The sequence below is a fragment of the Triticum aestivum genome, chromosome 3D (genome assembly GCF_018294505.1).
Source record: "Triticum aestivum cultivar Chinese Spring chromosome 3D, IWGSC CS RefSeq v2.1, whole genome shotgun sequence".
Lineage (NCBI taxonomy): Eukaryota > Viridiplantae > Streptophyta > Magnoliopsida > Poales > Poaceae > Triticum > Triticum aestivum.
The window spans coordinates 368,216,877-368,239,280 of NC_057802.1; the positions used below are offsets into that span (position 1 = coordinate 368,216,877).

At 42.2% G+C, this 22,404-nt stretch overlaps 1 protein-coding gene across 11 annotated transcripts; it reads left to right on the forward strand.

Annotated features, from left to right (window-relative positions):
* Positions 1 to 6,133: 6,133 nt before the first annotated feature.
* On the forward strand, positions 6,134 to 21,453 carry LOC123078954 (DNA ligase 6). 11 transcript variants are annotated; one of them, XR_006437794.1, is made up of 20 exons: positions 6,135 to 8,521; positions 8,597 to 8,714; positions 8,816 to 8,897; positions 9,514 to 9,616; positions 10,178 to 10,274; positions 12,902 to 13,004; positions 13,385 to 13,513; positions 14,652 to 14,699; positions 15,856 to 15,953; positions 16,044 to 16,109; positions 16,805 to 16,964; positions 17,075 to 17,182; positions 18,038 to 18,087; positions 18,913 to 18,947; positions 19,051 to 19,109; positions 19,888 to 20,049; positions 20,132 to 20,220; positions 20,276 to 20,388; positions 20,725 to 20,842; positions 21,082 to 21,223. XR_006437794.1 is itself a non-coding variant. In XM_044501610.1 (20 exons), exons 1-20 carry the CDS (start codon positions 6,262 to 6,264, stop codon positions 21,288 to 21,290), a joined length of 4,194 nt encoding a protein of 1,397 aa, XP_044357545.1. In that variant the 5' UTR covers positions 6,137 to 6,261; the 3' UTR covers positions 21,291 to 21,453. The 11 variants fall into 11 exon arrangements, 6 of the variants coding, with proteins under 6 accessions (XP_044357550.1, XP_044357549.1, XP_044357548.1 ...); XM_044501610.1 differs by having other exon boundaries at positions 6,137 to 8,521; positions 20,289 to 20,388; positions 21,082 to 21,453; XR_006437795.1 differs by lacking the exon at positions 21,082 to 21,223 and having other exon boundaries at positions 6,134 to 8,521; positions 20,577 to 20,829.
* The last annotated feature ends 951 nt before the right edge of the window (positions 21,454 to 22,404 follow it).

A 22,404-nucleotide genomic window follows, 5' to 3' on the forward strand; every position in this document is an offset into this window, starting at 1 on the left:
AATTGGCTGCATCTGGCTCTGACCTCTTTGGTCTGAAATTCTACGCTCCATGGGTTATGCGCCTTATCAAGCTTCATTCTGCTATCAACTATCAGCCTTCTGCTCGCAACCATTTGATATTCTTGCCAGAGGTTGATATGTCTATTGAAGCCATCTACCCAGAGCCTGCCAAGGAGCCTGTTTATCTTCACAATGCTGATCACCAAAGCTTCACACAGCCCATTGAAGGAGTTCAGGCCGTCTCTCGTGTTTATCCTTTGGCTGGCAATACACGTGCACCTCATCGTGCCCAAACTGAAGCCACTGAAAGCATAATTGCGCAAAGGCCTCAGAAGCGATCTCGTGTTCTCAATGACCGAGAGCTTCTCGTCGCCCTGCATCAAAAATAGGATAAGCATCACTACTGGCTGAAACGACAGATGCAAAGCCTCTTAGTGGATGTTAATCGCATTCGCAACCTTGCCACCAAGAATGCTTTTGTCACTCATGAAACCTGTCGGAGGTCATGGAAGAGTCTGACCTTGCTCAGTGCTGAAGCAGATCTTCAAGACGATGGCTTCACTAAAAGATTCAAGTTTGATTCCACTCCTCCCAGGAATGCTGTCTTGCATCGGACTCCCTCACTTGAAGACTCTGACTATTCCTCCTCAGCTGCAACTGTTAATGCCAGAGTCATTGATGACCAAGATGATGCTACTTCACCACCTCCAACTTCGACGCGTATTGACACTGCACCAAGTTCTTCTGCACCACCAAACCTCAACGTCGACCCAACTGCTTCACCTACTCCTCATGGGAACGAGTAGAGGCTCTATGTCTTCAAACCTTTTTGGTCCTTACTGACAAAAGGGGGAGAAGCATATGAGTTGATAGTCTTCAAGCGGGTCCATATGGGTGGTTGCTTTATATTTTGCCAAGTGTTTACAACTCTTGCTTTTGATACTTTTGGTTCTTTGAGTTGTAACAATTAAACTTGATGGTCGTCTGCTACTTTTTCTGATATTCTGTGATGCGATGATAAATTCCGCACATGCGATGATAAATCCCGCACAAAGTCATATTGCAGACGTCCATTTTTCATTATGCATGTCATTATCTTCGTTATATCTCTTCATGCATGATGAATTGCCTTCATAAGTTGAAAAGGATCTCCACAAGTACAACCTGCCATGTGCATTTGCATTCCAAAAGCAAAATACTTATATGCACATCTTCAAGGGGAGCCTTTTGCTACTTATGAAGACAATATCTTTATCCTTTACAATTTCACATAATTTTATCCCCGTTGAAAACTTCAACCAGTTTGTCATCAATCACCAAAAAGGGGGAGATTGTAAGTGCATCTAGTGCCACCCCTAGTTGGTTTTGGAGTATTGACGACAAACCTGGTTGAGGGACTAATGTGTTTGTGAGAATTGCAGGATAACACACGTAGTAGTCCCTCATTGATTCGGTTTACCTACCGGAGATGACCCCTAAAAATGTATGAAGACATTGAAGACAATGGTGGTATGTGAAGATATTCACATTGAAGACTATGACATGAGAAGACATCGCATGAAGACTTTGGAGCGCGAAGACATAGTTGTTTCGTAGTTTCATTTTCTTCTTTGTTGAGTCATAGGAACCACCGTACTGTTAAGTGGGGTCCAAGTGAACAAAGTCAGAGTGACTAAAGTGATGCTCAACCAAATCCTATGTCTTCGAGCGAAGACAATGAGAGCAAATCTTATCCAGAGCTGGATGAGTCAGCTTTACTTGTAGCCCAAGTCAAGCTGCCGCGTGTGTTTGAAATCTGACCGTTGGAACACGTGTCAGTTCCTTAGTGACCCAGGGTCATTTCGGACAATCAGGTCGGGTTGCCCTAGTGGCTATAAATAGCCCACCCCCTACACCATAAATTGGTGGCTGCTCAGAGTTAGTGCACGGCTTTTGTCGTTTGAGAGCAACCCACCTCCGAAGCTTTTGAGAGAGAGAAATCCTTGCGAGGACAAAGCCCAGACACCCAGAGCCAAAGAGTGTTAGGCATCACTGAAGTCTTTCTGTCCGCGTGACCTGAAGACTTGTTACACTTGAGGACTGTGAATCCTCCAGCTGGTTAGGCGTCGCGTTCTGAGCATTCAAGAGTCATTGTGGATCGCCGGTGAACGAAGTCTGTGAAGGTTTGGAAGTCTACCTTGAAGACTTATGAGAGTGATTGGGCGAGGACTGGGTGTCCTTAGCTCAAGGGGAATAAGGTGAAGACACGGTCTTCTGAGTTGAATCTCAGCCTCCCTAACCAGACGTACAGTTGTCACAACAACTGGAACTGGTCGAACAAATTCCTGTCTTCACCAAGCGACTGGTTCTATCGTCTCCCTCTCTTTATTTACAGTTTGTCTTCGTGAAGTCATTGCCTGCTTGCATTACCTGTTTAACTTCACTGTGTGTCTTCTATTGCTATTTGGCTTCATACTATCTTCCATCCCGATCTTTACTACCTAGCTGCTATTAGTCTTCGTGCTTTCACTTCTTTGAATACTTGACTATGGCTTGCTTGGTGTAGTCTGCCTTCCGCTGCATATCAATAGGCTCATTTCTATTGTTTGTCTTTGAAACTCTCATGTTTTGAATACTTTCATAAAAATCGCCTATTCACCCCCTCTAGTCGATAACTAGCACTTTCAGAAGTAGGTCGGTGGAGCTGCGAGGGGCCTACGAGGGTGGGGGCGCGCCCAGGGGGCAGGCGCGCCTCCCTGCCTCGTGGCCTCCTCGCTTCTTTCTTGACGTCCACTCCAAGTCCCCTGGATCACGTTTGTTCCGGAAATAACTCCCCCGAAGGTTTCATTCTGTTTGGATTCTGTTTGATATTCCTTTTCTGCGAAACACTGAAATAGGCAAAAAAACAGCAATTTGCACTGGGCCTTTGGTTAGTAGGTTAGTCCCAAAAATAATATAAAAGTGTATAATAAAGCCCATTAAACATCCAAAACAGATAATATAATAGCATGGAACAATAAAAAATTATAGATACGTTGGAGACGTATCAGTCTCCCACAAGCTTGGGGGAGGCTTTGCAAGTTACTTAATGCTTTGCCTGATCATCCTCTTAAGAAAAATGAAATACTTGATATCTTCTATAATGGACTAACTGATGCTTCTAGGGACTTCCTAGATAGTTGTGCTGATTGTGTTTTCAGGGAACGAACTGTTGGACAAGCTGAAGAATTATTGAATAACATATTGAAAAATCATGATGATTGGACTCTTCCTGAACCACCGCTTAAACCCACTCCAAAGAAGAGGGGTATATTATATCTTAGTCCTGAAGATATGCAAGTGGCAAAGAAATCTATGAAGGAAAAAGGTATTAAAGCTGAGGATGTTAAAAATATTACCTCCTATTGAAGAAATACATGGGCTTAATGCACCACCACTGCCTAAGGTGGTAGAGGTAAATTCTTTAATGAAATTCAATGATAATGATAATCCTCACAATATGCACCCTAGCCAATGCCTTTATGTTTGGAAACTACATTAGAAAGCAAGATCACTTCAATACAAATGTTATGAAACAACTGAAATACAATTCTGATATGATTGCTCGCTTGAGTGACTTGTTATTTAGAATCTCGAATGATGTTAGAGGTGTTGGAAAACATGCTTCTATGGTACAAACCCAGTCAGAACAAGTTGCTAAATCTCAAAGAGAGTTGCTTGATGAAATGAATAATAATATACATGACTTTGTTGTTAGAGTTACAACTAGAGGAGGTAAAATGACTCAGGAACCACTTTATCCTGAGGGACACCCAAAAAGAATTGAACAAGATTCACAAAGAAACAACACCACTGCACCTAGTCCTTCTAAAAAGAAGAAGAAAAAGAAAAATGATAGGATTTTGCATGCTTCTAGTGAACCTGAAGTAGAAAAACCTCCTGATAATGGTAATGATGTTTCTATTTCTGATGCTGAAACTCAATCTGGTAATGAACATTCACCTAGTGATAATGAAAAAGATAATGCTGATGTTCATGAAGATACTCAACCTAACAATGAAAAAGAACCAGATAATGATGTTGAAATAGAACCACCAGTTGATCTTGATAACCCACAACCCAAGAATACACGATATGATAAAAGAGACTTCATTGCTAGAAAACACGGTAAAGAAAGAGAACCGTGAGTTCAAAAACCCATGCCTTTTCCACCTAAGTCAACTAAAAGGAAAGATGATGAAGAATTTGAACGCTTTGCTGAAATGCTGAGGCCAGTCTTTTTGCATACTCGCTTGACTGATATCTTGAAAATGCCTCCTTATGCAAAGTACATGAAAGACATCATTACCAATAAGAGAAACGGAAAACGGAGAGAACTGGGAGACCCGAGCGAATGCAAGTTTTGAAAACATGCAGATGAAATGCACATGATGCCATGGCAAAGTGCAACACGCAAGCAAATGACATGGCAACGACGGCGAATAACCGGAAGACATCTGGCGCATCAGTCTCGGGGCATTACAGTGGGGGACGCGGGCTGCTGCCGGGGCGCGGGTGGCGGCGGGGCGCCGCGAGAGGTGCCGGCGCCGAAGGCGTGGTGCTGCACACGCTTCTTCACCCCTTCATCTGACGCTCCTCCAACCGCAAGTACGCCACAAACTTGGGGAAGGAGGGCTCCGACATCAAGGTGAGGTTGGAGGCGGCGTTGCCGAAGTCCTCGTTGAGGCCGGCGGTGAGCATGCCGAGGAGGAGGTCGTCATCAACCTTGGCGTCGATGTCACGGAGTTCATCCGCCAACGTCTTCAGGCAGTGGCAGTAGTCATCGATAGACTATTCATCCTGATGACAGTCAAAAAAATTCCTGCTGCAGAAAAACGTGGCGCTGAAGCTTGTTGTTGGTGAAGAGGCCGTTGAGCTTGACCCACACGGCGCTGGCGTCATCACCATCGCTCACAACCGTGTGAAACATGTCCTTGGAGATGGTGTTGAAGAACCACCGGATGAGCGTGGGTCGATCGCGGTCCACTCGGAGTCGCCCACCATGGCGCGGGAGTTGACGGTGCCGTCAACATGATCCATGAGATTGTTCTCGCGGAAGAGCAGTGAAAAGTACATCTTCCACGCGAAGTACGTGGAGTCGGTGGCATCGAGGACGTCGGGGACACGTTCGTGGATGTTGATGTCGCGGATGTCAGCGGGGTCCGGCCCGACGAAGGGGTTGGAGTAGGTGGAGGCGTTGGACGACATGGCGGCAGCGCAGGAGGAGCGGCGCGGCGGAGGAGGGGAGTCGCGACGCGGGGAGGAGGGAGCGGCGGCGGCGGCTAGGGTAGGCGGCGGAAGCATTTAGGAGAGGATCGGGACGGTATCTAATACCATGTAGAATTGATTGTGTGCATCGATGATTCTCATTGATCATGCACTACGCACATATATAGGTACAAGGGTTGTGAAATCTCAACCGTACAGCTATACAGGGAAAGGATAAGGAGATATCGCTAAGCTAGAAAGTAAATATTTCCTCCGTCTAGGTGTGTAAGTCATCTTACGTTGTGCACCGCAACCAAGGTGGAGAGAAAAACGAGAAAACTTAATGTCTTTTTGCTAATTAATAACATTGCATGCAATGAACTAACCACTGCATGTCATGTTTGATAGTCTCAAGTCATAGAAAGCATGCACGGTCCACATCTCTTATTGGTTGATATGTCACAAAACAAGAAACGAAGAGGGAGTTAATGTACCGTGCCTAAGTGTTTTGGGATTATTTGGTTTTCGTAAGGTGACTTACACATCTAAACGTAGGGAGTATAAAAGATTCTAGCTGCCAACCGCTAAGCTAGAAAGTAAATACTCCCTCTGTTCCTAAATATTTGTCTTTTTAGAGACTTCAAATGGACTACCACATACGGATGTATGTAGACATATTTTAAAGTATAGATTCACTTATTTTGTTCCGTATGTAGTCATTTGTTGAAATATGTAGAAAGACAAACATTTAGGAACGGAAGAAGTACAAGAGATTCTAGCCGCTAGATATACATGCAAGGACCGCCGTGCTCAACAGATGTAATTAAAAGGGGACGTTTGTAAAAAACACTTGTTGGAAAACCGCCGCGGCGCCGAGCCGAACCTTCTTCTTGGACCCAGCAGGCCTCCACGCCCCCTCCCCCCTCTTCTCCCCTCTAGGCTGTCTGCGCGCCAGCGCCACCACCGCACCATGCGCTTCCTCGCCGCCGCCGCCGCCGCCGCCGCGCTCAAACCCTAAACCCTCCACCGAAACCAATGGCGTCCCTCCTCTGCTCCCCCGCCTCAAAATCGCTCTCCGTCACCACCTCCACACTCTTCCTCTCCTCGCTCGCGTCGCTCACCCCCGCCCACACCCACCCCCTCTCCGCCTCCGCCGCCACCCCGCCCGTCCCGGCCTCCGTGCCACCCACCGGCCTCATCCCCAACTCCCGCTTCCTCGTCGACGCCTTCCGCCACGCCGGCGACTTCTCCGTCGCCTACTTCCTCTCCCACTTCCACTCCGACCACTACGCCGGCCTCGGGCCCTCCTGGCGCCGTGGCCTCGTTTTCTGCACCGCTCCCACCGCCCGCCTCCTCGCCTCCGTGCTCTCTGTGCCGCCGGAGCTCATCGTCTCCATTGACATTGACGTCCGCATCACCGTTGATGGCTGGAGCGTTGTTGCCGTCGATGCCAACCACTGTCCTGGGGCCGTCCAGTTCCTCTTCACCTCCCCTGGACCAAACCCGGAGAGGTATGTGCACACCGGCGACTTCCGATACACGCACTCCATGAGAAGCAACCCTAATCTGCTGGAATTCGTCGGTGCTGATGCGTTATTCCTGGACACCACATACTGTAACCCCAAATTTACATTTCCTTCTCAAGAGGAGTCACTGGAGTATGTTGTCAACACGATAAAGCAGGTGAAGGAGGAGAGTGGGGCGGCTGGAGAGCGCGTCTTGTGTTTGATCGCTACTTATGTTGTGGGCAAAGAGAGGATTCTGCTGGAGGTTGCAAGGCGCTGCCGGTGCATGATTCATGTGGATAGTAGGAAGATGGAGATTTTGACAGTATTGGGGTTTGGTGGGGAGAAGGGAGTTTTTACTGAAGACGCTTCAGCAACAGATGTGCATGTCATAGGGTGGAATATTTTGGGGGAGACATGGCCCTATTTTCGGCCGAATTTTGTGAAAATGAAGGAGATCATGGTGGAGAGAGGGTACACCAAGGCAGTTGGGTTTGTACCAACCGGATGGATGTACGAGACCAAGAAGGAAGGGTTCGCAGTTAGAGTGAAGGATTCACTCAAGATACATCTTGTACCTTATAGTGAGCACTCGAGCTATGATGAGCTGCGGGACTATGTGAAGTTCTTGCACCCAAAACGGGTAATTCCCACTGTGGGAGTAGATGGTGGGAAGCTTGATGGTAAGGAGGCAATTGCTTTACAGAAACATTTTGTTGGATTGGTGGATGAGACAGCAAACAAACACGAGTTCCTGATGGCATTCAATCGAAGATCGGCACATGCTTCTCTTAGCCATGAGGATGTGTTGGCTAAATGCTGTAGAGAACAAGATGGGGAGGAGTTTGCTTTACCAGAAAACAATTCTGTTTCTGAACTACCAGACAATTCGGAGATTAAGATTACAGAAGGAATGAAGAAAGAACTGTCAGATTTCCTACCCTCATGGGTCAACCAGGACCAGATTCAGGGCCTGTTGATGAGCTCAGGTGGTGATGTTGTTCAATCAGCATCTGCCTTCTTTGAGCGGGAAAGAGATTTCTTTGAAGAAGCAAATGTTTCTAATAATGAAAAGCCTAAGTCAGTGGAAATTCGTACTTCTGATCATGGATCTTCTGCTGACACAAGTAGTCAGCAGGAAGTTCCTTCGTTTTCACAGAAGCCCATGGAGCATTCTGCCAAGCTGGTAAACTTGACTCCTGTGAGAATGAACTCGAATCAAACTAAGAAGGAAAGAAAGAGGGGTTCTAGTACTGTAAACAAGTCAAAAAAGAAAGGAAAATCAACTGCCTCAACAGAAGCTGGTGGACGCAAGCAACCCACAATCACAAACTATTTTGGTAGAGCACCGGCAGCTGCTTCTAAAAGTGAGTCAGCCAATAAAGTAACAGTTGATCCACATCAAAACAATGGGGAGAATAACAACCAGTCAATGGACATTGTGGAATCACACAAGCAGGGAGTAGACCAGCTTCTTCAGATTGTAGATGGCAGCATGTCCAGAGAATCTGCAATTTCCTTGCTTGAGAAGACAAAAGGAGATGTGAATGTAGCAGTTGACATGTTTTACAGTAAAATCCAAAACAATAATGTACCTGACAGTGACAAGAGTATTGTGCCGCAGAATACACAAAATGAGATGATAGATAAATATGATAACACAAACATGGTCCACAACTCTTCTCAGGCTACTCCAAAGATGCAAAACTTGTATGTACAAACTTCTGTAGCACAAGCAGATTCGATGAATATATCATTGCCAGTTGAAAAGTATCTGCCGATTGAGCATGGTTAGCTACTAGCCGCTGAGAGTTTTTATCACCTTGCTTTGTAGTGAGTCATGCCATGTATGTCCACTTCTGCAGCTTGCTGGACAGCAGGACACCCTGCGCCATACTTGCATTTAGCTCGCACTTTTGATCTTGTAGAAAGAGAAAAAGGGAAGATCAAAACTACTGCCATGCTTTGCAACATGTTCAGGAGGTTTTCCAATGTTTATCACTTTATAGTTTACCTATCCATGTTGCTGTTGATCATCCACTGAAATGTTCACCATTTTAATTTCTTATTACCTTTCAATGCAGTTTGCTTGCCTTATCACCTGATGATGTGCTACCTGCTGTTTATCTATGTACTAACAAAATTTCTCCAGACCATGAAAATATGGTAACTACAGTAATTACCGTACTTCGCACTTTCCCCATATCTACTGTTGGTTGCTTCCTTTTAACATCTCAGTTGAAACATTGGAAATTTATACCGAACAAACTCTATATGAATAAAGATAAGTTGATTGTCAAACTTAAGTTATGGAGTATCGACAAATCTTTTTCTTGTCAAATGCTTTCTTTCAAACCCCTCATTTACTGTTTAAATATACATTTTTATCCTATTCTAGCATGAGTAAAATACACTAGAGGTCATAAAAGTATTCCAAGTGTGTCAAGTAGGTCCTAAAAGTTTGAAATCGTTCACCGTGGGTCCTAAATGTGTGTAAGTCGTTCACCGCGGGTCCTAAAAGTATTCCAAGTGTGTCAAATAGGTCCTAAAAGTCGCGGGTAAAATACACATATAGGACCCACGGTGAACGATTTCAAACTTTTAGGACCTACTTGACACACTTAGAATACTTTTAGGATCTCCAGTGTATTTTACTCTTCTAGCATTGTACTTTAGTCTTCCCTTCCATGTTCAATTTTTTTTTTTTGAAATGCTTTCATTATGCCTAGTCAATTTTCATGACACACCAACACACTAACTCCATTCCTGTTAATGAAGCTAGGAACTAAACATTGGCGGCAGTCTAGTTATATCTGCTATGGAGGAGTCGCTAGGAACGAGCAAATCTAAAATACACGAGATGTACAAAACTTACGGTGATCTTGGTAAGGCTAAAAGTTAAAAGTAGCAATATTATTGTTTCATATTATTAGTTTGGAGGAAATGGCCTACCGCATGGTCTCATGGCTGTGTCGTTGCGTATCAATCCATTTGACTGGCTTTTGAGAAGCTCCAACATCAGTCTGTAGCTTCATGCACGAGTTATTATTCGTTACTCCCTTTGCTTGGAAATGTAAGGTGTATTTTGTTTGGTTAATACAAGACAGTGACCAACAACTACAGAGTACTCTATTAATATTTGGTTTATGTGATACAAAATCACAATCATAATACTTCTGAATACAAATCTATTGGCACTGAATTTATGCCATGTAATATTACATATCAATTGATTTTGTTGTTGGTCAATCTCTTGTCTTAACCGACAAAATATTCCTTATATTTCCGGACGAAGAGAGTAACTACTTTTGGGATGATATTAACTCCTATTATTTGTTATCTATGTTACGCCATTTGTTCTATGGATATAAGCTATTTAATGTTCCAAATACAGTTTTCTTTATTACAGTATATTGTATCAACAGCAGTTGTTGTGTAATTTGTAGGTGATGTTGCCCAAGAATGCCGTCAGAATCAAACACTACTTGCTCCTCCTCGTCCACTCTCAGTTCGGGATGTATATTCTACACTACGAAAGCTAAGGTCTTATTTACAAAAAAAGATATCTTCGTTTGATGTTCATTTTACCTTTATATATCTATTTTACCATAATGATTGGTCAATCGTCCACCTTTCTTTCTACTCAATATTACATGCTACAACAGTTCTTCCCTGAGTATTTTTCGTTCTTGCAACACATACAATTCTTTCCTGGCTGACTAACGACTTGGGTGCCACCTCATCATCTAGGCGCAAGTTGTAGTCATAATGGATAAGGTAGGTCAAGTCAACATTCAAGTTAGTAACTCGAGAGTTGAGTCTCACTTTGTTAAACTAAGATGTTTGGCTTCTTTCATAACCAAGACTTAGGCTTCTATCCAGTCTGTCACCTGCTCAACCAAAGTTGATAAGTATTCCAGTAACTTGCATGAACCAGCCCCGACTCCCTAATCAGTAATCACTGAGTGAATAGGCTGTTGCAGTGCTATAGAGTGGTTTGGGTCTAGCTACTGTGATGGGACTTGCAGCCATTCTAACCATAATGGTATTATCTTGCAAAGAAAAATATTATATGGTAGATGAAATTTTATTTGCTTGAGAATTCTGAAAAAAAGAACATGTCAAAGTGGTAATTATTCTTGGTTTAAAGGCCATATAGGTCTAGATTTTAGAGCCACTAGGATACTCATATCTGCTACCGTATCTCAAAGCTGTTGACTATTGTTTGCGTTCTTCAGTATTGTGGAACAACGATACAGAGTAAAATTATTCACCTGCATCTCTAATCAGTGGCGGAGTCAGGAAAAACCAGGAGCCGGGGTGGGCTGCAAGCTAACTAGAAAGACAGAACAGAAAATAATACAGAGTAAAACTGTCCACCTGCATCTCTAGTCAGTGGTGGAGCCAGGAAAAACTAGGAGCCGGGGCGTGCTGCAAGCTAACTAGAAAGACAGAAAATCGTAACCGGATATTTGGATACATTATGCAACTATAAGTCAAACAACCAGTACTGTATTTTCCATACATATAATTTCAATAAAACCTGAAATTAAATATGACAACTAATAGTTGAATAAACAATAGTACTTACGAATAAAATACTAGGTATCCAAATGCCCGATGAAGCACCAAAAAATAAGACCCACCAAACTAAAAAGTAAGAACTAGCAATTCATAGTGGAGGTGTAAAAACTTATTCACAATAATTTTCGTTACGAAGAAAGTTCTCTGACACCGGCAATAGTAAAGCTAATTCAAGATGAACAACATTAGGGTCTTGTTCTCATGCCGGTGTCAGAGTTCCGGCTGCACAACATTTGCATTCACAATACTTGCTCTAGGAACCAAAAATCTCCTCATATCAATCTTTTTAATAACATAAGATTGAAATTCGGTGATTTAGAATGATTGAACTAACTAACAATGGTTAGGCTAGAGGAGTCGAGAAGAAGTAATACTGACGTGGAGTGAGATTGATTTTTCTTTAATGAACCTTCTCAAAACGTTGGAATCCCCAATTTTCTATATCCGTGCAAATTACAAAGACATATTAAAATCCCCAAATTCAAGGCATGAATTATGATTCCACAAATTTGTGTGTGTGTGCGCGCGCGCGTCCACTATATAAAATCTCCAAATCCAGTTAACCTGAACTTACCTCACCTAATCAGTCGTCGGCACGAATGGCTCATGGCTGGAAGGAGGCGCTGTCAGGTGTCAACTGTCGTCTTTCCTGCTAGGAGGAGCTGCGCCAACGCTGACAAATCATCGGCAGCGTTCTTCGTCTGCAACTATCGAACCGTGGCGGCCAGTCAAACTGCTCGAGGGAGGAGGCGTGAGCAGGCTGCGTTAATTTGTGCGGGCATATTGTAATTTTTTTTAGGGAATGCGGGCGTATTGTTTTGTAACCAGTCCTCCTACCTCCTCCCTCGACCAGCCATGAGCCTAGGGGAAACCGTATAGGTTAATTAGATGGGCTTAGATGACCAAGATGGCCCAAGAATAATTTGCCCGGGCAAACGATGGTAGCTTTAGCTAATAATTACATGATGTTACAGCTATGATTGAAGGAACAGCTCGCAGGTGAGCCCGGGCAGCTGTCCCGGCTCGCCGGGTATTGCCTCCACCACTGTCTCTAATAGAATCCAGGAATCTTTCCATACATACACAATATCTTAATTACCCACGGGTTGCTATACATAGATGGCTAAGGTTAAACCTGAGCTACTTTTAATCCGGATTATAATTCCTTTTTTATGGTTAGTACCATATCTGTCGTCTGTTTACAATACAATTTTTGATGATTATACTATCAAGTATCAACCCTATCAATTATTAACATGACGTGCATGTCATATCGCATGAGAACCGTCTTGTCAAAGTTCCATAGGCACTTTGTATCCTAGCAACTGATGGTAAATAACCGGCCACTGTAGATTGCATTATTTTCTGTTCAGTTTTGGTCTCACACTTCGTTTTTTTTATGTAGTAATAAGCAAATAGTTAAATCTTTGAATATTCTGGCTTTATTTCATGCAATAATCTCACTGTTTTCTTTTAAGATAAATAGATAATAAAATTTAATAATAATCATACTTCGCATGATATCATTTATTGCTACAGGGAAATGATAATCTGTTTAATTTCGTCAGTTTTTATTTTCATTTTAGTGCAATATCAGGTGGTGGGAGTGCTGGGAGGAGAAAAATTCTTGTGTTGCATCTTATTCGGTCTTGCAGAGAAATGGAAATGAAATTTCTTGTTAGAACGCTGGTGAGGCATCCTTCCTTTATGCTTGTAAATTTTCTATTTTGCGCCTGAGGCTGTATTGCATAGAATAACTGCAGATTATACTTCGGTTTTGTGGTTTTGGTCTTCTGTGCTTACTTACCTTCTAATTCATCCTTCTCACACGATGGACAGCTTCCATCCATTCCCACACTTGTTAAATCCTAGTATACAAATGCTATATTAGCAAAAGAAAGCCTCAGTTTCAGTATCTAATTCATTATGTATTTGTTCTCATTATCTTTGTTCATGCTTCCAAGTCTTTGTGAACCTATCTGAATTAGTATGGCAATAACTAATCAATCTTGGATTTTCCTATGTCTACCCTCCTCCCTTTCGTGTGTGTGGGTGTGTTTTACCAACAGGTCCGTAACTTGCGTATTGGCGCTATGATGAAGACAATCTTACCCGCTCTTGCACATGCCGTTGTTCTTCATGAAAAATGTTCAACAGGTCCTGTGGTATCCTTGGAGGGTGTAAAATCACAATTGCAGGTTTGTTTAACTAAGTCGAGCCTGTTCTTTTGTTCTGCAAATGATTTTGTTTGAGGGTTTGAGCTTTGCTCATATGGGGTGAGGTTGTAAAATCACAATTGCAGGTTTGTTTAACTAAGCCGAGCCTGTTCTTTTGTTCTGCAAATGATTTTGTTTGAGGGTTTGAGCTTTGCTCATATGGGGCATGGCTTGTCTCCAGGCCTATACTAGGGGGCAGGTGATTTTGAGGCCCCAGATTTGACTTGTGCTCTTGTTAGTACTACTTTTTTTTAATGTTAGATGTGACTGTCGCTTGCTAATATTCAGCACACAACCGTAGAACCATTACTCCAATCTCATACTTTCCTTCGACATTAGCTTGGTTATGGTAATATAAACTTCTTAGTCTCATACTAGGTACTTGAAAAGAGAACATAGCTACGCCACCAAGCATCTAACCATATACTATAATGCTCTAGATCATCACGTTTCTCAGGTCTCTATAGGAACCTTCCGGCAATTCTAGACATGTACTTGGAGGACACACACGCGTAGGTATGTGTGCTTGTGGTGGTGGTGGAGATGTGTGTGCATGCATGTGTCTCCTTTTTGCAATCCTGAAAATACTGCAATCTATTAATTAGAAGTAAATGAATGCGTCAGCACATTTTAAGCATCTGTCCCTCGATGAAGCCAATGCTACACGATATGTACATTACGTGTTGCAAGTGGCAAGAGAAAAAACCGGTCTATTTTGCTAAGTGCCCATGTTGAGTGTCTTAGGGAAAATTGTATTACTGTTGTCTGTCGTGATTTATTAGGAAAAATACTCGAGGCTTGACGCCAAATTATATATTACTGCTAGAATCTTAATTCTTACCACAGAGCGTGAAAATGGCACCTCCATTCTCTTATCGACTACAAAGATGCGAAAGTTTGACTTTTTTGTGTCCCTAACTATAAAAATATTTTGGTGAATTGGAGGAAACTTAATTTAATAGCTGGGCTCTAAATGTTTCTTTTTCTTATTCTTACGAGAACTTCTATACCCGTGGAGAAAACATGGATCTTCACTATCCACTTTCACACATCTTTACTATGTAATGATTTGATTTTTTACACTTTCTGAACCAAGAATTCTACCTTCCTCTTTGAGCAGAGCCTTTCAACTGAAGTTACTGAGGCATACAATGTCATTCCTAATATGGTGAGTAATCATTAATGAACTTATTTCATTTGATATGTGATGGTACAGGCTTTCGCATTTCCTAGCTATTGGTTACATCAATGTTAAATGTGCTGAGTATCTACTATCTAGCTTACATTGCTAGAAAACCTATATCCTTTCCAAAAGAGCTCTGGTGAGTTTGTCAAGAGAACAATTTTTAACCTTCATCATAGCCCATTAATATTGTAATAGAAAAATGATGTACAACTTGTAATATTAAATTCCCTTCATTTTATGACAGCCCTTTTAAATGGTAATTATGTGGTGTCTATAATATGAATGGCTATAAGTTAATCTATGTGCTTGTGGAAAATGGTGCAAGTGGTGGTTCAAAAGGCACTGATATGGGGACACGGAGACAAGGATACTTACACGGGGACATGGGATCAGCAAGTGTGTGTGTGTGTGTGTGTGTGTGTGTGTGTATAAAGACAAAATGATAACAACAGAGGATACTTAAGATTTGGAACACCATCCCTAAGTTCACCCGCTTCACTGTCAACGCTAGCATTGTTGTTGCTTCACTCCCAAATGCCATGCTCCCTGTGCTAATCAGCAACAAGTGAACAGCAGGTCTGCAATAGCAAATCGAGCAAGTCAGCAACAGTAACTAATTTAGGACAGCAGCAATGGCAGGCAATAGCAGCAGCAAATCAACAGCAATAAAGTAGCAACAGCAGCACAGTAGCATCAATAACAGGAATGACGGGGAAGAAAGAGGAGGGAGGGAAGAGATGAGGGCAGAGGGCGAGGTATGTTGCTCCGTCGCTCGAGCTTGCTTGCCAATGGAAGAAGAGCAGTAGCAGCCAGTACAGACGGTGGTGGCAATGAGTACAGGAGGCGGCGTGGTTGCTGGAGGCAGAGGCACAGACTAGCTCGCGGTCGATTTGGCGCTTGTCTGTTGCCTCCCCAGCATAGTTAGGGTTGTAATTGACTGGCATTGGGCTCCCGTATCCCCCTGTGTCCATACTGTATCCCTGCCGTATCACAGTGTTCTTTTTTAGATAAAAATAGATGGAGGATAGCCGTATCCGTGCTTTTTAGTCCAAAACAGGATGGTTCTTGCTTGAAGCGAGAGAAAGTTTACCTTTCGCCGTCATTTTTCTAAAGGAACTCCTGCTGGCACTATTTTCAGGATTTGCTCGTTCCCTCTCTTCTCTGTGAAGGCGCTACATTTGCAGCTTCGTCCTTAGCAATGGTACCTGGCACACCTATACCACCTATGCTTGCAAGGTGTGTGCATCTGATGCTGTTTCCAGTACAATTAATTTTAACTGACCTATTTTATATTGTAATCATGGTTTCATTCCTTTTTTCTTTCAGAATTACTAATGGGGTCACTCAAGCACTGAAGTTGTTTCATGGTAGAGCATTTACTTGTGAGTACAAGTGAGTACATTGCTCTCTTAAGAGATTCTTTCCTAGCAAACCTACTTTCATGACCAAATGGTCGTTCTTACTGTACATTAACTTTTTATGAATTGCTAAGTACTCTGTGCCAAATTATAGTGCATATAATATTTTTCAAAAGTCAAACTTTGTAAACTTTGACCGAGTTTATAGAAATTTATCAACATTTACGATACCATTGGATTCATTGTGACATATATTTTCACTTGTTATATATTGGGTATCGTAAGCATTTTTTTTTCTATAAACTCGGTCAAAGTTTACAAAGTTTGACTTTGAAAAATATTATATGCACTATAATTTGGCAAGGAGGGAGTATAAAACATCGTTTCTAGCTGCACTTCGCTTGAGGCTGGTTAACCGAACTACAAAAATCAAAGCGCCACCATTTCAAGCATAACCATGGGCTTTTTTAAGCATCACGAGAACTGTGGAGCCTGGGCAAAGCAGTTAAGGAGGAGTACTTTCCTATTGTCTTGACACCAGTTGAGTTTGCATAGTTCGTAGGGCCAGTTATGTTGAAATCTGGGTCTGCGATTGCCATAAGCTACAAGCTTAACCACACACACAATGTCCTCTGACCGCTTTTGTAGTTTCTAAAGGAAACTATTTTTGTTAAGTCCTTAGACATGTCATGCATAACTTATTTCATACTAACTTTCCTTTGCTTTCAGGTATGATGGTCAGCGCGCCCAGATTCACAGATTAACTGATGGATCTGTGCAAATATTTTCAAGGCAAATGAAAGATTCGACTTCCCGATTTCCCGATTTAGTTAACATGATCAAAGAGCTTTGCAACTCAGAGGTGGCCAGCTTTATACTGGATGCTGAAGTAAGTTTGATTCATGAGGATGACCTCTCTATGTCCTATGTTTATAGTAGACCACTCACCACTTACTTACCTTCTAATTGTTTTTGTTATACTTGTGCGTCCAAATCAAGGTTGTGGGAATCGATAGGAATAAAGGAAACAGGCTGATGTCATTCCAAGAATTGTCTTCAAGAGAAAGAGGGAGCAAGAACTCCTCAATTGCAATTCAGAACATAAAGGTGCTATGATTGTTCTGTGATCCACTAAGTTCTGTTACTGCTTTGGACTCTATCAGCATTTTGTTTTCGATAGCACCTTTACTTGATTAATGCCTATAACTTTGCCAAGAGGTAGTGTGAAGAAATTTCTCTAATTAATTCTTATAATTGAGAGCTTAAGTGGAGTGAGCCTTGGCTCCTTGTCGTCTCTCGGTTTTGCCGGATTATTTATTGAGGATGGATTTTGTACATGGAAGGGTGGGTACTTGAGTTTAGGGTCAAGAAATTCATATATGTGTGTCATGTTAGAACATGTGCATCTGCAAAAACTCATGTTCTAACATGATTGATGCACATCTATGACTATGTTGGGAAATTTTGGAAACACACAACACAAGTAGCTAAACTCTAAACTGAAGCAGCCATTGCTTTTCCCACCATTTTTCAGATTGTTGCACTTGGCCACAGATATTTCCACAGTTTCTCTATGTATGCCCTTTTATTTTGAAGCACTGTTAAGTTTGTAGTTGTCTTTCTGTTTTCCTCATTTCTGGTATCCTTTGCTCAACATATAGTAGCATGCATTTTACACATTGTCAATGAGACTGAGTGGACTATTTTATGCTTTGAACAAATAATGTACTTTTGTGTTTACTGTGTTTGGATTTCCTTCATATCTAATCATTTTAATTATCACAGCAAGTTTATTCTATTTTTCTACTACTAATGTTTGGAGTTCCTTCTTCGTAAATAATTATTTAATAATCACAGCAAGTTTATTCCATTTTTTATAATTGCAGTCTATTTATTTTTATCATCATCAATGATAATGATAATGATAATACCAAAGTTGATACTATTTTGACCATTCTGCAGGTTGACATCTGTGTGTTTGTTTTTGATATTATGTTCTGCAATGGACAAAGGTAATGTTGTGAGGCACTTTTGCAGTTTATATTTTTTTTATGAATGGAGTGCCTGTATTTGTGTACATGGTTGAAAAGACTTTTTTTAATAAGAAAATATATTTTGTTGAGTAATCACCCCTGTTCTGTAGCCAGAAATACTCTTTCAATGATTGGCAGCATCCTATATATCAGCAGAGAGATCTGTTGCTCATATCCTTTATTCACAGAGTAATTAGTTATCAGCTGAATTTAGTTTGCCTGTCCCACACGTCAACTACAACGGTCTTATGCTTTTAGTTTATCAGTGATGTAATGATATGTAGAAAATGTTAATGTCCTTACACAATTGATGATTCGGAGAGCTTAATTGCATACAGGTCATGTCACGTGGGATGCCTAATGGAAATGTTTGCTATAAACTATACTTCGACCTATGTGTTATACGGATGGTTTATTATTGAGTAAATTGTACTTCGGATCACATATTCTTACCACATTTAACATTAGGTTAACTTGTCCTGTAATACTAGTGCGTCACTTGCGGCTGGGCCTTGCTTGAGTGTGTTGCATGGATGTGGCAGAGGAGTGAGGTGGCCTCCATGTGGCAGTTAACAGGTTGGCCCATGTCACTGAACCGACTCAGGTTTGTTATGCCTGGTCTGGTCTCATCTTGTGATGACAATATCTGGTCCGATTTTTTGCAATGTGGCGCAAAGCTGCAACAGTCGTAAAAAGCAAAGTGCAATTGTGTGGAATAGAAATGCCAAAATGCCAACGTACAAGAAACCGACTCTTGATTGTTTTAATTCAAAATACAACGAATTTAACTTTGTTTTTCTGCAGGCTATTGGATAACCCACTTCGTCAAAGGAGAAGCTGTATGATTCAGTACCATCTTGAAAACTTGTATAAGTACAATGTGCTTTGTTGAGTAATGCCTCTAAGAATGTCCTCAAATTCTTCCTGCATTTTGCCTCGCAGACATCCATGACCTTTTCCAGGAGAAGCCAGGATACTTGGAGCTAGCTCAGCAGTTAACTGTAAGTTTCATCCTTAAATGAAACACTCTTACTTGTATGGATGTAAAAGGTTGTCAGGACTCAAGGGGTAAATACTACACGGGCTAAAGGACACACCCAAAGCCTGAACCAATAGAATACACATCCAAAGTTTGAGGCTTGATAGAGTAATCACAGCATCAGACACGAATAGGCCAATCTCATGGTGGTTATTGCCAGCTTGGGTGATAAACTTGACGCCAGCGATCTGAGTTCACCATCACTACAGAACTAACAACTATAGAAACAAACTGCCTGTCTTTTTCAATTGATTGTAACCCTGACGGTATCTGCTTGTACTAGCTAATTCGCTATTACCACCATTGGTGCCATTCCTACATGCACTACTACAATTAAGATGCTGCATCTTTTAATGTCAATGGTAGCTGATATCTTATCTCATCCTTTTCCTTTGTTTCCTTTTAACACTGCTCAATATTTGCGCAAAATCTATGACACAAAACATTGGGGGGGTGGGGGATTATCGATGTTACATTTTCAGGGTAATGCTTAATTTTTAAAGCATACGAGGATAGGAAATTGGAGTCCATGGGAATTTGAAGCCAGGTGGCGCAACTGTTCGTCAACTCCTCCCACCTAAGTCAGCTGGGGTCACATAGGATACTACTAACTCACTCTGGTTGAAATTGCAAGATCTGGAGCACCGCTCGTAGTATACAATCTTTCTTTCTGTGCTTGCTTGTTTAGAATCTATTCATGCATGTTTGTAACTGCAGATGAATCGATTTCTTCTACGCAGGTTGAAGAAGATGAAGCATCGATAGATAATTCTAGCACTTTACACAGAATGAGCAGTTTTTTTGAAAAAGCATGCCAGTCTTCTTGTGAGGGTATAATGTTGAAGACTCTTGATATTGATGCTGGATACTCTGCTTCCAAGCGCTGTGATTCATGGTTAAAGGTGCAAACTGATGTTGTATGCTGAAGAAGCGTTTGCCTTAATGTCTTACATTTTTCTGAAACATCTTGCATGACGTTTGTAGGTGAAGCGTGACTATGTGGAAGGCCTAGGTGATAGCCTTGACTTAGTTCCAATCGGTGCATGGTATGGAAATGGACGGAAAGCTGGATGGTAGGTTCTCCGCTTCCCGTTGCATCGAGTCAAATGCCCCCAGCTTATGCTTCAGTTTGTTTTCACAGGTACAGCCCTTTTCTGATGGCATGCTACAACCCTGAATCTGAAGAATTTCAAAGTGTCTGTCGTGTTATGTCTGGTTTCTCAGATGATTTCTATAAGGAGGTATGTTTGAATTGTTATTTTGTTTAATCATGCCACACTTGCCTGTAGTAACCTGGCATCTTTAAGAACACATGCCAGCAGTTGCTTACATGCTTGAATGTGATATTTGCTTTGACAAATTGAAAGTACAAAAGAATGACGAACTGTGAAAATTACATACACCGGAATGATTATGTAGTGATATACAGGACGCGAGAGGCTGACTAGCAATTCTAGTGAATCTGTTCCTAAAGGGAGTATTGTTTTAATTTGAACGCAGAATTGTCCATAATCAGAATTATGCATATTGCTGTTATCTATGTTTATGCCTTGCATTGCTGGAAATCTGATCTGCAGATGAAGGAGTTTTATTCTGGTGAAAAGATACTGCCCAAGAAACCCGTGTACTACAAAACAGATGAGCAGCCGGAGTTGTGGTTCACTGCTGAACAAGTATGGGAGATCCGAGGTGCAGGTAAAATGTGAAGCCCTGTCATGAGAACATCTCCATTTGGAAACTACAGCATTGTGCATTAGGGAACCTAACGTGCCAATTCATTCCCGGTGATTCCTCTTTTTTGTGGGAAATGCCAATTCTTTCCTGGACCAGGCTAATTTTCTTGGGCTTGTACCACGTAGTAGTTCACACAGACATTGGAGAAATTTACAGATATCTCGCAAGCACGGCGTGTCTAATTTCCTTCTTCCTGGCAGATCTCACACTATCCCCTGTCCATCACGCGGCCATCGGTATCGTGCATCCATCGCGCGGGATTTCAGTGAGGATGCCGAGGCACATACGGTGCGTTCCAGATCGGAGCCCAGAGGATTGCAGCACGGCCACCGACGTTGCTAGCATGTTCAGAGCCCAAACGAGGAAGATGGAGGTCAGCAGCGATGGCCCGGGTGCAAGTCACCAGTGACTGATGATATCAGCCTCCCAGTGCGTTTTGTACATGTACACTAGCAGCATAGTTTGAAGCTAACGCCCTAGTAGCTTTTCGCCTTTTGTACGTACCGGTACCGTCGTGTAGTGGTACTAAACAGTGGCCTTCTAATGCAGTCCATTCCGATATTGCCATTCTATACTAGGATTCCACTGTTGGAGTTGTCACCAAATTCATCGTGCAGGGCGAGCAGAATGGGAGGAATCTCGCCAAGTTACCTCTGAAATACTCCCCCTGTCTCAAAATGTAAAAAAAATCGTCTTATATTCTGAGGCAGAGGTAGTATCAAACCACGAGACTGGAAGATTATTATTTTTCCTCTTTTAAGAGTGTAGTAGCAACATCGTAGTGCATTAAAAAACGAATTACAGGTTGTTCAGTTAATAATACTGATATAAAGCTACAGGGCCCAAGACAATGATCGATTTGGTTGGTTGCTTCGGACAAACTCCTGGCAAAAGACGTCAGTTTCATTTCCCCAACTCACTCGCGCAGGCGACTTGACAGGCTCCCAAAGCTCAAAGCCTAGGTCAACGTGCACAGGAAAAAGGCCTATTATGGAGGCGAGAAAGGGCCTATAATTGACAACAACAACAACGAAGCCATCAACTTGTCCAGCTTGTCGACGGAGAAAATAATACTCTTCTGGCACCAGTTGAGAACGCAGGAAGACAACAAGCTCTCTGTAGTCTCCATCTTCCGAAGCGTTTTGTCTACGTAACGAAAGCAGCAGTCTAAGTCTAGGCTGCCAGACTATTAGCTCACACCGATTCTCCACCCATGTATCATGCTTACCAATAATTATATTAATTATATATATAGCATAATCAAAGGTGATAACCGAAGCGTGAAAGCACCACCTTCTTGGACTAGCTAGGTGTGGTTGATATAAATATGCCTTCAGACGCTGGATATTATGTCCTGACAAAAGGCAGCATTGACTTCGAACTTAGAATTCAGATGTGACGGAAAAGAAACGTACAGCTGCTGACGAGCGAGTGATCGAGCTACATATACGAACACATGTGTCTCTAGCTACTGCTAGTAGGCAAATTAAGATAGATGATAGATAGATGGGGAAGGGGCCATT

Excerpts from the sequence above, each read along its gene's own strand:
- LOC123078954 (XM_044501610.1), top strand. The coding sequence starts at position 6,262 with ATGGCGTCCCTCCTCTGCTCCCCCGCCTCAAAATCGCTCTCCGTCACC. Across the intron at positions 15,954-16,043 it reads ATACCACCTATGCTTGCAAG|AATTACTAATGGGGTCACTC; the intron begins GTGTGTGCATCT and ends TTTTTCTTTCAG. Across the intron at positions 20,389-20,724 it reads CAGATGATTTCTATAAGGAG|ATGAAGGAGTTTTATTCTGG; the intron begins GTATGTTTGAAT and ends TCTGATCTGCAG.